The sequence below is a fragment of the Xenopus laevis genome, chromosome 8S (assembly GCF_017654675.1).
Source record: "Xenopus laevis strain J_2021 chromosome 8S, Xenopus_laevis_v10.1, whole genome shotgun sequence".
NCBI classification, from domain to species: Eukaryota; Metazoa; Chordata; class Amphibia; order Anura; family Pipidae; genus Xenopus; species Xenopus laevis.
The window spans coordinates 3506789-3522552 of record NC_054386.1 but is presented as its reverse complement, the minus strand read 5'-3'; the positions used below and the strand labels follow the sequence as shown (position 1 = coordinate 3522552).

Here is a 15764-nt window from a genome sequence, read left to right as displayed (position 1 = left end):
CTATCTACTCTATTGCACTTCGCCTGGTCTGAGGTGGCGAAGGCAAGTCTGGCGCAAGAGTTAACGTTCATGAAAATCCGCAATTTAGTGAATTAGCTTGGTTACCTCCCTTCGCCATAGCGCAACTTCGTCTGGCGTAAGGGTGCGAAGTATCGCTAGAGTTCGTCCACTTCGCTAGCGAATTTACGCCAGCGCCCGTTAGTAAATCGGCGAAGTAACGAAAGGACTTCACGCTGGCAAATTTGCGCTAGCGTTAGCCACTTCACACTTTAGTGAATTTGCCCCTTAAAGAGATACGGTCATGGGAAATCAAAACACATCAGTTAATAGTGCTGCTCCAGCAGAATTCTGCACTGAAATCCGTTTCACAAAAGAGCAAACTGATTTTTTTCTATTTAATTTTGAAATCTGACATGCGGCTAGACATGTTGTCAGTTTCCCAGCTGCCCCAGTCATGTGACTTGTGCTCTGATAAACTTCAGTCACTCTTTACTGCTGTTCTGCAAGTTGGAGTGATATCACCCCTCCCTTTCCCCCCCCAGCAGCCAAACAACAGAACAATGGGAAGGTAACCAGATAGCAGCTCCCTAACACAAGATAACAGCTGCCTGGTAGATCTAAGAACAACACTCAATAGTAAAATCCAGGTCCCACTGAGACACATTCAGTTACATTGAGTAGGAGAAACAACAGCCTGCCAGAAAGCAGTTCCATCCTAAAGTGCTGGCTCTTTCTGAAATCACATGACCAGGCAAAATGACCTGAGATGCACCTACACACCAATATTACAACTAAATACACTTGCTGCTTCAGGAATGACATTTTATATTGTGAATTATTTGCAGTGTAAACAGTGTCATTTAGAAACAAAAACTACATCATAAAAATCATGACAGAATCCTTTTAATGATTTTATTCATTCGTTGTCCTTAATATGATTTTAGAGTTTTGATCCAATATACTTCGGTTAAAAGAAAAAAAAAACATGAATGAGGAAAGGTCAGTATTGATTCAATAAATTAATCGTTAATTGATAACAGCATTCAGCTGCATCGAGATAAGTAGAATGTACTGAATGTTTCACTAGTTAAAGGATTAACTCCTTCTCAAGTTAAGCGAATAATGTAATAAAAAAAGGTCTACTTAACAAGAGCAATGTATTGCATTAAATATTGAACACCTTCTCAAAATTCTTTTTATTGGTTGCTATAGGTTACAAGTCCCATTGTTGCCCTTAGGGCTAGCACACAAGCTCAAGAACAGAAAAGATACACATTTACGATGCGATATATTTGGTCTTAGAAAAGAAATATATTACCAGGTTTTCTTGTTCATGGAGACTTGCACGACCATGTATCGATAAATGTTCAGAACTCTCTTGCACATATCCGTATGCTCATTCAGCATTATTTTATTGTCATTAGCAGGTTCCAGCAAAATGATATTTGCAGAATTTACAATAAACACCTGTTGTGAGTAAATAAGGAAACACTGGATAAGTGTGTGTATATCTTACGTGTTATGCATTCGACTATTCTTTACGGTCACAATCATTTAAAGCACCTGGTACAAAGCTTGAGCCCCTGCTTTTACTTTTCTGCCCAACATTTTGGCTTCGGACGGCTTATTACTGGCTTCCTTGTGGTTTTTATTCAAGACGGGAGTTTGTATATGTCCAGAAGATCCGGTCATGTTTTCCTATAAAGAAAGCAGATTTCAAGGTCATTTACTGAAGGCTTGGAGAAAATTTCAGTATCAATAAAGATACATAAAATGCAAACTGAGCCACTTTAGTTTTAATATCTTTTTTTTGCTAAAAAATGTTATTTATGAGGAGGTTACTATAAAACCATACAGGTGGAGCTTCATAAAACATGTATATTTTTTGAATGTGGTAGGGACCTTAGCTCTGTTGGGGCAGGGACTGATGCAAATGGTGAATAATTTCTGCAAAGAATTGGATCTATAGCACATTGATTGTCTCAGAATATTTTTTCGGCACCATATCAATGTTAATATCTAGGGAAGGACTGCTGAATTGTTAGGCAACCTGTAATGATATTAGTCACTGTTTGTTGAGCACCATGCCAACATTTTAAGGTCTTCAAGTCATTCCCACTTGACTTGGGTGAGCACATGCTCAGTACTGAGATATATGTACTGTGCATGCAAGCTAGTACAGTCATATGAAAAAGTTTGGGAACCCCTCTCAGTCTGCATAATAATTTAGCCAACTTTCAACAAAAAAGATAACAGTGGTATGTCTTTCATTTCCCAGGAACATCTGAGTACTGGGGTGTTATCTGAACAAAGATTGAAAACAAAGATTGTTCAGTATCAGGGTTTAGGGGAAGGCTACAAAAAGCTATCTCAGAGGTTTATTAAACTGTCAGTTTCAACTGTAAGGAATGGAATCAGGAAATGGAAGGCCACAGGCACAGTTGTTGTAAAACCCAGGTCTGACAGGCCAAGAAAAATACAGGAGCGACATATGCGGAGGATTGTGAGAATGTTACAGACAAGCCAAAGATCATCTCCAAAGACCTGCAAGAACATCTTGCTGCAGATGCAGGTGTATCTGTACATCGTTCTACAATTCAGCACAATTTGCACAAAGAACATGTGTATGGCAGGGGGATGAGAAGCCCTTTCTGCACTCACACAAACACACTCGCTTGTTGTATGGAAAAGCTCATTTAGACAAGTCACAGTCATTTTGGAACAAAGTGCTTTGGACTGATGAGACAAAAATTGAGTTATTTGCTCATAACAAAAAGCGCTTTGCATGGCGGAAGAAGAACACGGCATTCCAAGAAAAACACCTGCTACTGACTGTCACATTTGGTGGAGGTCCCATCATGCTGTGGGGCTGTGTGGCTAGTTCAGGGGCTGTGTGGCTAGTTCAGGGACTACTGGGGCCCATGTTAAAGTTGAGGGTCGGATTAATTAAATCCAATATCAACAAATTCTTCAGGATAATGTTCAAGCATCAGTCACAAAGTTGAAGTTCCGCTGCAGGGGTTGGATATTCCAACAAAACAATGACCCTAAACACACTTGGAAATCTACAAAGACATTTATGCAGAGGGACAAGTACAATATTCTGGAGTCCCCCGACTGGAATATCATGGAAAATCTATGGGATGAGTTGAAGCAGACTGTCCATGCTCGGCAGCCATCAAATTTAACTGAACTGGAGAGATTTTGTATGGACCAATGGTCACAAATAGCCACATCCAGAATCCAGACACTCATCAAAGGCTATAGGAGGCGTATAGAGGCTGTTACATTTGTAACTAAGTATTGATGTTGGGGTGCCCAAATTTATGCACCTGTCTTATTTTGTTAGGATGCATTTTGCATATTTTCTGTTAATTCGATAAACTTTATGTCACTGCTGAAATACTACTGTTTCCATAAGGCATGTTATATATTAAAAGGAAGTTGTTACTTTGAAAGCTCAGCCAATGATAAACAAAACTCCAAAGAATTAAGAGGGGTTCCCAAACTTTTTCATATGACTGTATATCCCAAGCAACACACTTCCTTCTGTCATCCTTTTTTCCAAGGGCAACGGCAGTACAGAAAGCTTAGGAAACCGTTCTAAACGGTCTCTAAAGGAAACCATCTCACTGTAAAATAATTGAATGTTGAATTTGCGGCTGAAAATTTCGATTCATGAAAGCTCGGCCTAATGGATTAAAACATTGTATTAACAACAAAGTTTATTTTTTTATTACCAGCATGTGATGTCATACCTCATCCCTCTCCTTTCCCTTTTCAGTAGGCACGTTAGTAATTTCTTGGAGCTCTACAGCAATTTCTGCAGCATTATTGGGGACTGGATCTTCTGGCTCGTGCATGAATAAAGGCTTCTCTTTTTGTTTGATCCACTGTTCAAATACCTTTAACACCTTGCGCATAGCAGCAGCTTCACATATAGGCAACAAGAATGCCTGCAAGAAAAGCCCAAACACAAAGAACCATTCAATAAAGACTTTTCTGCTGTGTATAACAAAACTGTATTTACTCAAATATCTGTGGCTAAACTTAGTCTGTTACCTGTCAGAAAACAGAATAAATCTTACATAGACTAACATGTAACCTAGAGATGTCAAAATCTACTTCATACAATTCAATGATGCTTCATATCATTTTACCAGTAACTTGTACAGGGCATTGCAAGAGAAAACCAACATCTTTAAATTAAAGTTTTATTCAGTGGGTGATTTCAGGGATTGCTATGCACAGTGTAATATCCTGCGTAAGGAGAAATACACAGCTTTATAAATATGTCATCTATTTTACACATTTTCAAGTGACATATATATATATATATATATATATATATATATATATATATATATATATATATATATATATATATATATTATACATATATATATATATATATATATATATATATATAGGCTCCTTAGGGTGATGTACGTGGAGTAATATAATGCGTCTTATCACTATAATGCATCCTTCCAGCTGACACAAGTTCACCCATTCCGATTAGAAGAAAAGAGGTTCCAGCTAAATATTGGGAAGGGGTTTGTTACAGTGAGAGCTGTGAAGATGTGGAATTGTCTCCCTGAATCAGTGGTACAGGCTGATACATTAGATAGGTATAAGGAAGGGTCGGATGCTTTATTAACCAGTAGCTCCTCCCAGCAGACAGGAGGGAGCCAATGAGATTAGAGGAGGGAAAGGGGTGTTACAGGGAGAGCTGGGAAGTGAATCAGTGGTACAGGCTGATACATTAGATAGGTACAAGGAAGGGTCGGAAGCTTTATTCACCAGTAGCTCCTCCCAGCAGAGAGGAGGGAGCCAATGAGATTAGAGGAGGGAAAGGGGTGTTACAGGGAGAGCTGGGAAGTGAATCAGTGGTACAGGCTGATACATTAGATCGGTACAAGGAAGGGTCGGATGCTTTATTCACCAGTAGCTCCTCCCAGCAGACAGGAGGGAGCCAATGAGATTAGAGGAGGGAAAGGGGTGTTACAGGGAGAGCTGGGAAGTGAATCAGTGGTACAGGCTGATACATTAGATAGGTACAAGGAAGGGTTGGATGCTTTATTCACCAGTAGCTCCTCCCAGCAGACAGGAGGGAGCCAATGAGATTAGAGGAGGGAAAGGGGTGTTACAGGGAGAGCTGGGAAGTGAATCAGTGGTACAGGCTGATACATTAAATAGGTACAAGGAAGGGTTGGATGCTTTATTCACCAGTAGCTCCTCCCAGCAGACAGGAGGGAGCCAATGAGATTAGAGGAGGGAAAGGGGTGTTACAGGGAGAGCTGGGAAGTGAATCAGTGGCACAGGCTGATACATTAGATAGGTATAAGGAAGGGTTGGATGCTTATTCACCATTAGCTCCTCCCAGCAGACAGGAGGGAGCCAATGAGATTAGAGGAAAGGAGGTTCCATGTTAAGTAGGGAAAGGGGTGTTAAAGGGAGAGCTGGGAAGTGAATCAGGGGTACAGGCTGATACATTAGATAGGTATAAGAAGGGGTTGGATGGTGTTTAGCAAGTGAGGGAATACAGGGATATGGGAGATAGCTCATAGTACAAGTTGATCCAGGGACTGGTCCCATTGCCATTTTGGAGTCGGGAAGGAATTTTTCCCCCTCTGAGGCAAATTGGAGAGGCTTCAGATGGGGTTTTTGCCTTCCTCTGGATCAACTGGCAGATAGGCAGGTAAAAAAAAGTAAAAAGGTTAAACTTGATGGACGTGTGTCTTTTTCAACCTAACTTACTATGTTACTATCACCCACTTGTGTTTGTAGCTCCATGCGTGGGGGACTGAAGTTCAAAATTGTTTATGACTGAATTGAAATTGCATTGAAAGCTACTGGAGCAGTTACATGTAGCCAATTATTGTTCAAAATGGTGTAAACGAAGACCAGATGAACAAAATTAGTTCTTCTTCTCTCTACTCTTCTTTTTAATGATAACTTGGAAAAAAATTAAAATACAGCCTAAAATAAAGCAATACCTTACCTGCCTGAAGATCTCTATGACAAAATCAACATGGCAGCGCTTGCTCGAAAAGAACCTGCGGATGATCTCGTAGTCTGTAACATGCTCCTCTGCAATACTACAGAGGCTGGATATACTGGGTTCTCTCTCTGTGAGAGTGCTGGTGTTTGAATGAGACTGCTCTGGCTCAGCAGTGAGCTCTGCGCTCTCATTCCGATTTTCCTCTTGGGCAGCCAGACTGGCAGCAGCTCTCTGGTTACAAACAGGGGAAAAACAAAGAAGAGAACCTATATAATCATTTGCTGCTGTTTCTGCCAAGTATGAGATTTGTGCATTACAATATCTCTAAACATTCATAGTATGGATTATACTGATCAGGTTTTTTTGCTTTAGTTTGTCATTAGAAGCTACTCTCAGCCCATTAGTACTTACACCTCCCGACATTAGGAAAATTACCTGAGTACTGAGCCAGTTCTGTCACTCACCCTGGGTTGGGGGTAATGCAATATTTAAAGGGGAACCATTGCAAAAATGAAAATTTAATATAAGCTTCAGCATAATGAAATAAGAAACTTTCTAAATATAATCAATTAAAAATGCTGTACCGTTTATGAAATAATCAAGTTTATCTTCACTATTCCTCTCTCATCATCTGTTTCTCCTCATTCTCTCTTCATGCAGCAGTTGGGTGTCAGATATTCACTGACAGTTAGATCCAATATATCTTATAGGGGGCTCCTTTTGCCTAGAAGATGTATTAGAGCTCACTCAATTAAACTCACCAGACATCATGTCTCTCTACATGCAGGATTTGTGCAAAAGGCAGTTATTTTGTTTGTACTGGAATCAGTTATTTGAGTGAGCTCTAATACATCTGCTAGGAAAGGAGCCCCCCTATAAGATATATTGGATCTAACTGTCAGTGAATATCTGACACCCAACTGCTGCATGAAGACAGAATGAAGAGAAACAGATAGTGAGGATGAACTTGATTATTTCAGAAACAATGCAGAATTTTTAATTGATTGTATATAGACAGTTTATTAATTCAGCATGATGAAGCTTAAATTAAATTTTCATTTTTGCAATAGTTCCCCTTTAAACAGGCTGGAGTCTTTTTCATGTTTGCGATTTGTGGGTTTGTGGGTTCTCCAAATGCCAGAGAGGCTGCTGTAAGATGCCATAGACAGTCACTATTTAGTGAGCTGGTGGGGGGCTGTTTGGGCCATTGTGTGGCCTGTTAGGACCCCTGGGTACCTGAAATGCCAGGACCTATTTTGATTCTCAGTCCAGACCTGCCAGTGTTCAAAACTCATCTGTCACCGCTTTTACGGTTATGTAATGGTGAATGTTCTGGCTGATGCATATGAAATGGTAAAGCTCTCCATGCAAAAAGAATCATACTGTCACCTATGGGAAGATTACACATGGCCAAGCCCAGCATCACTGAAGAAAGTGTCTCCCTCTCCATTCTCTGCTGGAGAGTCATGTATATATTTTAAATAAGGTAAATAAGATTTGTTTTCCTTTTTTCTTTTTTTATTTCAAGCAAAAGACTCAGACCTTACTTTATGCATGTACCGTATATACTCGAGTATAAGCCGTCCCGAGTATAAGCCGAGGTACCTAATTTTACCTCCAAAAACTGGGAAAGCTTATTGACTCGAGTATAAGCCGAGGGTGAGAAATGCAGCAGCTTCTGGTAAGTTTCAATCTCGTTTTTGGATGACTATTCTTAGGCGCCGGCTACTATTCTAAGGCGCCGGCGAATATTCTTAGGCACCGGCTACTATTCTAAGGCGCCGGCGAATATTCTTAGGCGCCGGCGAATATTCTTAGGCGCTTGACAGGAGTATAAACCGAGGTAGAGTTTTTCAGCATATTTTGGGGGCTGAAAAACTCGGCTTATACTCGAGTATATACGGTATATGTGTTTGTGTCCGGTGCGCATGGATAGGTATGTAAAAGTACATATATTTAAATATTTAAAAAAGGAAAAGTAGGAGATTTAAAGTCCTTCTAATCAACAATGGGATCCGTGTCCAACACCTGTATATTCTTTGGCACATTCTCCCCTTCAGTCCCAGGAATCTGCAGTCCTGTTTGTGGCTTTGGTTCAAGCCAGAATGACACCAGCCAGTGGATGACAGTCACCCGAGCATTAAGGAAGGGCTCTTTGGTGCAGTACTGAGCCTCATTGCTCTCTGCATCTCTCCGGATCAGCATATAGTGAGGTTTAGATCTCATCTGTGGGATCTCTGTAACAGAACAAACAGAGCATAGTTGTCATCCTTAAACATGCAGCTCAGTTTTACATTGAATGCTTAACTTTTATTTATACACAATGTTGCTGTGCGTAGATCAGATTTCATTAGGGTTGCACAGAATCAAAGCTGCAGATATCAGTCCTTAAGACCCATTTGGCATCTTATCTTGGGGGCTTCCGACAGGTCCTCCTATCGATGTTAGGCCAAAATCGGATTAACCCGATATCGCCCTGCTATTAGTGGGCATATCAGGTTAAGATCCTCTAGTTTGGGGACCTCGCCAAACGAGCGGATCGATTAGTGTATGGCCACCTTAAGAAAATAAACTCAATTGTCCCATTTTACGTGGCACAATTCAAAAATACCTTATTTCTTCACCTAACCTTACACCCCACAATCCATTTTTTAGAAAAATAATGTATCCTTAAAGGGATACTGTCATGGGAAAAAACAGTTTTTTCAAAATGAAACGGTTAATAGTGCTGCTCCAGCAGAATTTTGCGTTGAAATCCATTTCTCAAAAGAGCAAACGGATTTTTTTATATTCAATTTTGAAATCTGACATGGGGCTAGACATATTGTCAATTTCCCAGCTGCCCCAAGTCATGTGACTTGTACTCTGATAAACTTCAATCACTCTTTACTGCTGTACTGCAAGTTGGAGTGATATCACCCCTCCCTTCCCCCCCCCAGCAGCCAAACAAAAGAACAATGGGAAGGTAACCAGATAGCAGCTCCCTAACACAAGATAACAGCTGCCTGGTAGATCTAAGAACAACACTCAATAGTAAAAACCCATGTCCCACTAAGACACATTCAGTTACATTGAGAAGGGAAAACAGCAGCCTGCCAGAAAGCATTTCTCTCCTAAAGTGCAGGCACACGTCACATGACCAGGGGCAGCTGGGAAATGGACAAAATGTCTAGCCCCATGTCAGATTTCAAAATTGAATATAAAAATATCTGTTTGCTCTTTTGAGAAATGGATTTCAGTACAGAATTCTGCTGGAGTAGCACTATTAACTGATATGTTTTGAAAAAAACATGTTTTCTGATGACAGGATCCCTTTAATGACTAGATTAACTTGCTGTTACCTGCTTTAACTTTGGCAGTGTTTGCTGAATACACATATATATAGTGAATAAAGTACCCCTTATTGTAAAATATAAGGATATTATAAGTCACGGAGTTCCATGACCATATAAAAACATGAGGCCGAAGGCCGAGTGCTTTTATACAGGTCATGGAACTCCGAGGTGACTTCTAATATCCTCATATTTTCCAACATGGGGTACTTTATTTATTATAATACACAAGTTTTAGTGAGTCATGTGACAAAAATGACATCATTACTCGCTATATGACATCACTACTGTTTATAACTGATGACATCACTAGTCACCGTTTAGAAGGATATAATTAACAGGATATTCATGGCTTTTGTGTATTATAGTCATATATATCCAAGACTTTCCGCACAACTTGAATCTACCCTTCCAAGTAAAAGTGAGCTCTCTCTGCCAAGTCCCTAGGCATTTAAAGGTCAGTTTTCAGTCACCTCGGTAGGTCTGTAAATACATTTTATAGTACTGAATAATATATACATGTTGGATTCCCTCTACTTTGCACTTACCAAGTACTGGGTTGTATACGCTGCTTTCCCTGCTCATGGCAGGAAAAATGTAAGGCATGTAAAATTGCTTAAAGTTTGAGAATAAAAAGGCAAAGCCGCATTCCTCTTTGTCTTTGTTGCGCCATTCCAAACTTCGGACCTACGGTCAACACAATTTAAAAAAAATTTAGAGTTTAAAGGCAATTTAAAAATGAATCAAATATTAATGATAAAATTAAACACATACATTGGGGGGCACATTTACCTAGGGTCGAATATCGAGGGTTAATTAACCCTCGATATTCGACTGTCGCAGTAAAATCCTTCGACTTCGAATATCGATCGAACGATTAAATCCTTAGAATCGAACGATTCGAAGGATTTTAATCCATCGATCGAAGGAAATTCCTTCAATCAGGAAATTGTTAGGAAGCCTATGGGGACCATCCCCATAGACCAGGGATCCCCAACCTTTTGAAGCCGTGAGCAACATTTAGAAGTAAAAGGAGTTGGGGAGCAACACTAGCATGAAAAATGTTCTTGGGGTGCCAAATAAGTGCTGTGATTGGCCATTTGGTAGCCCCTATGTGGACTGTCAACCTACATTGAGACTCTGTTTGGCAGTACATCTGGTTTTTATACAACCAAAACTTGCCTCCAAGCCTGGAATTCAAAAATAATCACCTGCTTTGAGGCCACTGGGAGCAACATCCAAGGGGTTGGAGCGCAACATGTTGCTCACGAGCTACTGGTTGGGGATCACTGCCATAGACTAACATTGGCCTCTGTAGGTTTTAGGTGGCGAACTAGGGGGTCGAAGAAATTTTTAAAGAGACAGTACTTCGACTATGGAATGGTCAAATAGTCGATTTTTAGTTCGAATCGTTCGATTCGAAGTCGAAGGTCGTAGTCGAAGGTCGAAAAAGCCAATTCGATGGTCAAAGTAGCCATATTCGACCATTCGAAATTGGAACTATTTTTCCTCTATTCCTTCACTCGAACTAAGTAAATGGGCCCCTGGGTATGCTGCAAATACTACCAGCTGTTGCTATAAGTTACTAGACCAGCAAAATTAAGGATTTTTATTATTTTACCCTTTTAGTCTGTGGCTTCATCCAACAACAAAAGAAAGAACAAATATTTAGCCATGAATTATAAGCAAAATAGGTGTGCTCCACCCAGACAAGACAAAGTTCCCACAATGCACAGCATTAAATGTCCTAATTCCTCCTCGGTTCCCTGCACATCCCTCAGGACCATAAAATAAAAGTGTTCAGCTTCACCTAGTCACCATTTTAAGTCTTTAAGTAGCCGTTTTACCTGAATTACCATGTACTTCAATAAAGCTTCAAGATAGAAACTAGTAGAATCTTCCTGAGCTTTTTCCCCTGATTGTGGTGGTACAAGTGGTGTGATTTCCTCAACGGTGATTTGATCTGGATATATTAGGAAAAAAAGATATTTAAAAGAAAACTGTTCTTTATTTTTTAACATGTTGATAAAATAAATATATAATAATATTCTATATGTAGTAAAAGGGTCACAGTTTGCCCAGGTCTAGTAACCAACAGCAACCAGTCAGTGAAAGAAAACTACTAATAGATTGCTGTGGGAGACTAGACCACATAAATACATTCTCCCACTAAGGTCAGGCAATATAAGCTCTTTTCAATACAGCCATAGGGGCAGATTTACTAACCAGCAAAATTCGCCATTGTCCACTTCGCAACTTGTGCAACACTTCGCCAGTTCAAAATTCGCTCAGACAACACCAATTCACTAACAGGCGGAGTTTCGTTCTGCCTAGCGAAAAGTCGCTAGAGATCTTGCGCTCATATTAATTTGTATATGAACTTTGAAGCATTTTCAGTTCACAGAATATGATGTGAGTGACAGAAGATTGAGGAAGATCTATGCACTCCAATGCACTTCGCCTGCACTTTGGACCAGTGTTGTTAGTGGAGTACCGCAGGGCTCTGTACTAGGTCCCTTGCTTTTCAACTTGTTTATTAATGACCTGGAGGTGGCCATTGAAAGTACTGTTTCTATTTTTGCAGATGATACTAAATTGTGCAGAACTATAGGTTCCATGCAGGATGCTGCCACTTTGCACAGTGATTTGTCTAAACTGGAAAACTGGGCAGCAAACTGGAAAATGAGGTTCAATGTTGATAAATGCCGGTTATGCACTTTGGCAAAAATAATATAAATGCAAGTTATACACTAAATGGCAGTGTGTTGGGAGTTTCCTTAAATGAGAAGGATCTTGGGGTCTTTGTAGATAACACGTTGTCTAATTCTGGGCAGTGTCATTCTGTGGCTACTAAAGCAAATAAAGTTCTTGTATAAAAAAGGGCATTAACTCAAGGGATGAAACATAATTCTGCCTCTTTATAGGTCCCTGGTGAGGCCTCATCTGGAGTATGGGGGCAGTTTTGGACTCCAGTCCTTAAGAGGGATATAAATGAGCTGGAGAGAGTGCAGAGACTAAGTGCAACTAAACTGGTTAGAGGGAGGGAAGAGTTAAATTATGAGGGGAGACTGACAAGGTTGGGGTTGTTTTCTCTGGGGGAAAAAAGGCGCTTGTGAGGGGACATGATTAGACTTTACAAGTACATTAGAGGACATTATAGACAAATAGCAGGGGACCTTTTTACCCATAAAGAGAATCACGTACCAGAGGCCTCCCCTTCAGACTAGAGGAAAAGAAGTTTCATTTAAAGGAACAGAGTAGGGGGTTCATCACAGTGAGGACAGTGAGGTTGGGGAATGCACTGCCGGGTGATGATTCAGTTAATGACTATAAGAGGGACTTGGATGATTTCTTGGACAGACATAATACAAAGGCTATTGTGATACTAAACTCTATAGTTAGTATAGATATGGGGATATATCATTTATGTGACAGTAGGGAGGGGTGTGTGTATGGGGCTGGGTTTTACTTTGGAGGGGTTGGACTTGATGGACTTTGTCTTTTTTCAATCCGATTTGACTATGTAATTATGTAACTATGGTCTGAGCTGGCGAAGGTAAGTCTGGCGACAAAGGCAACATTCAGTAAAATCCGCATTTTAGTGAATTTGCGGAGTAACATCCATTCACCAGAGTGAAAAGTCGCCTGGTGATAAGAGTGCGAACGACCGCTAGCGCCTGTCTCTTTCGCTAGCGAAAGTAAATTGACAATGTCCCTGCAGGCGGTAACGCCAGCAAATTGACAGTAGCGTTAGCCACTTCGCTGTTTAGTAAATCTGCCCCTTAATGTTTTCTTTCTGAGGTTTGACAGCTCTCCAAGCCATTAGAGCACAGTGTGAAGGAGCTCTAGGAATTGTCTAGGGAACTTTAAAGGAGAAGGAAACATACGGAGGCATTTTATTGCCAATAGATTAGCTGCAATAGTGCAAGCTAGAATGTTATATTTATTCTGTAGAATGTTTTACCATACCCGAGTAAACAGCTCTAGAAACTCTCTGTATGTTTAGAATAGGAGCTGCAGTATTAATGTGGTGTGACATCACTTCCTGCCTGAGTCTCTCCCTGCTCTGGGCTCAGATTACAGTAGAGAAGGGAGGGGGGGGAGAGGAGCAAACTGAGCATGCTCTTGCCCAGGGCAATGAGATTTAAGATGAAAACAGGAAGTCTGATACAGAAGCCCATGAGTACACAATAGAAGGAAAGAAATGTGCTGTTTCTTTTGACAGGGGACTTAGAGCAACATTACTTTGGGGGTTTACGGGTATATTTAGATGGACCTTTCTGATAAGGCTTACTTAGTTTTAACCTTTCCTTCTCCTTTAAGATAATTTGTATATTTATATTACACAACAGATGAAAGCATTTACAAGAGAGCCTGCATATTAAATGTTAAAAGCAATCCCTGGACTAGAATATATATATATATATATATATATATATATATATATAGTGCAGTGAGCACCATGTAGCAAAAAGTGGAAACAATTTTTAGAGGTCATCGAGCAGAGTGGATTTGCCAAGAGCCAAAAAAATAAAATAGTCAAAATTTGTCCAGTGTGTGACATAACCGCAGACCAAAAAACTCTTACTTTCTTGGAGACATAAAGGAAGGTTTATCAGATTATCCAGAGTGCAAATCCCATGGTCAGATGGTGGCGCCGGGAAGCCAGGAATGAGACAAGCGAATATACGGAGCTGCTCTGAATTGCAGTTGTTCTGGAGCGCTTGAAGCCACAGGAGGAATAAGCGCAGTCCTTCAAGGCGGATCTGAGGAACGGAATAATAATCTGATAACTGAACGTAAATGTCAAGCAAGATGCTTAGTAGCCATTAACCAGCAGGGACCCATGATTACAAAAGCATTTATGTTTAATAAGAAGCATCCTGAACTGTAATGAAAATTAAAGCTGGTGGAAACGCTCTGTAGAGGAGGTCTGACAATTTATTTAGGTGGAAATAACACAGACATATAATTAGAGCGGATAGTGCATTTATAATATCAAGTCCAGGGCTTTGTACCACTGGAATAAAAATGATTTGTAGACAGTTGATATCAGTGTAAGAGCGTAACAGTGTATATATATTAAGAATTGTTCACAAGTGAATTTTTTTCATTCTAGACAAAAAAATGGTACATTTTATCCCAAAATTCATTTGTTTTTCTTTATTTCTTCTCACTGCCATTTTGTCAACTAACATTCAGGGACCTCAAGCCCAATGGGCACTGCATTGTTTTTTAATTGGAAATCAAAATTTTTGTCAATGTAAAGTCAATATAAAACACCGGTAACAGCCCTGGTCAGGCAACAGTTGCATAAAAAAACATACAGATACAAAATGTCTTTGGTGGACAGTTTCACGCTCACTGGGTTTTTGGGCTACTTAAAAACACAGTAAACAAATCAGCTAAAACAGCTCAGTCTACAACTACTCCTACATGTTGTGAGTCTCGGTCGGACACAGACACAACTCTTGCCGAGGTCCTTGGCATCTTCCATTTTTATTTTGGTGGCCACAACATTCTTCAGGCAATGACTTAATGCAAGAAGTGACGTGAAAGGCCACCAGTGGAAACTGCTAGTAAATGTGCATCATAGTATACTTATAACATAGCAGTTATATAAATTACTTTTGTTTTGTTTTTTAGTAAACACATAAAACATTCCTTGATAAATATAACCAGACAGGTGCATTGCAAAAGCATTTGTATTTAAAGGAAAACTATACCCCCAAAATTAACATTTAAGCAACAGATAGTTTACATCATATTAATTGGCATATTAAACAATCATACCAAACTGGAATATATATTTAAGTCACCTGACCAGAAATACTGCAGCTCTAACTGTAACAGGAAGAAATCACCTGACCAGAAATACTGCAGCTCTAACTGTAACAGGAAGAGATCACCTGACCAGAAATACTGCAGCTCTAACTGTAACAGGAAGAGATCACCTGACCAGAAATACTGCAGCTCTAACTGTAACAGGAAGAGATCAGCTGACCAGAAATACTGCAGCTCTAACTGTAACAGGAAGAGATCACCTGACCAGAAATACTGCAGCTCTAACTGTAACAGGAAGAGATCACCTGACCAGAAATACTGCAGCTCTAACTGTAACAGGAAGAGATCACCTGACCAGAAATACTGCAGCTCTAACTGTAACAGGAAGAGATCACCTGACCAGAAATACTGCAGCTCTAACTGTAACAGGAAGAGATCACCTGACCAGAAACACTGCAGCTCTAACTGTAACAGGAAGAGATCACCTGACCAGAAACACTGCAGCTCTAAATGTAACAGGAAGAGATCACAAGACCAGAAATACTGCAGCTCTAACTGCAACAGGAAGAGGTCACCTGACTAGAAATACTGCAGCTCTAACTGTAACAGGAAGAGATCACCTGACCAGAAATACCGCAGCTCTA

The 15764-nt window shown here is 40.1% G+C and overlaps 1 protein-coding gene across 9 annotated transcripts in view; it reads right to left on the bottom strand.

The window, feature by feature from the left end:
* Positions 1-15764, bottom strand: part of ralgapa1.S (Ral GTPase activating protein, alpha subunit 1 (catalytic) S homeolog) — a 96739-nt gene that overhangs the window by 60068 nt on the left and 20907 nt on the right. For all 9 annotated transcript variants that reach the window (XM_041575337.1, XM_041575330.1, XM_041575331.1 and 6 more), the window contains exons 6-13: positions 13925-14102; positions 11184-11299; positions 9885-10023; positions 8033-8241; positions 6005-6235; positions 3759-3956; positions 1564-1698; positions 1319-1467 (exon numbers count right to left, since the gene is read on the bottom strand). In XM_041575337.1, the coding sequence (XP_041431271.1) occupies positions 1319-1467; positions 1564-1698; positions 3759-3956; positions 6005-6235; positions 8033-8241; positions 9885-10023; positions 11184-11299; positions 13925-14102 (1355 nt within the window). The remainder of the gene's footprint in view (positions 1-1318; positions 1468-1563; positions 1699-3758; positions 3957-6004; positions 6236-8032; positions 8242-9884; positions 10024-11183; positions 11300-13924; positions 14103-15764) is intronic.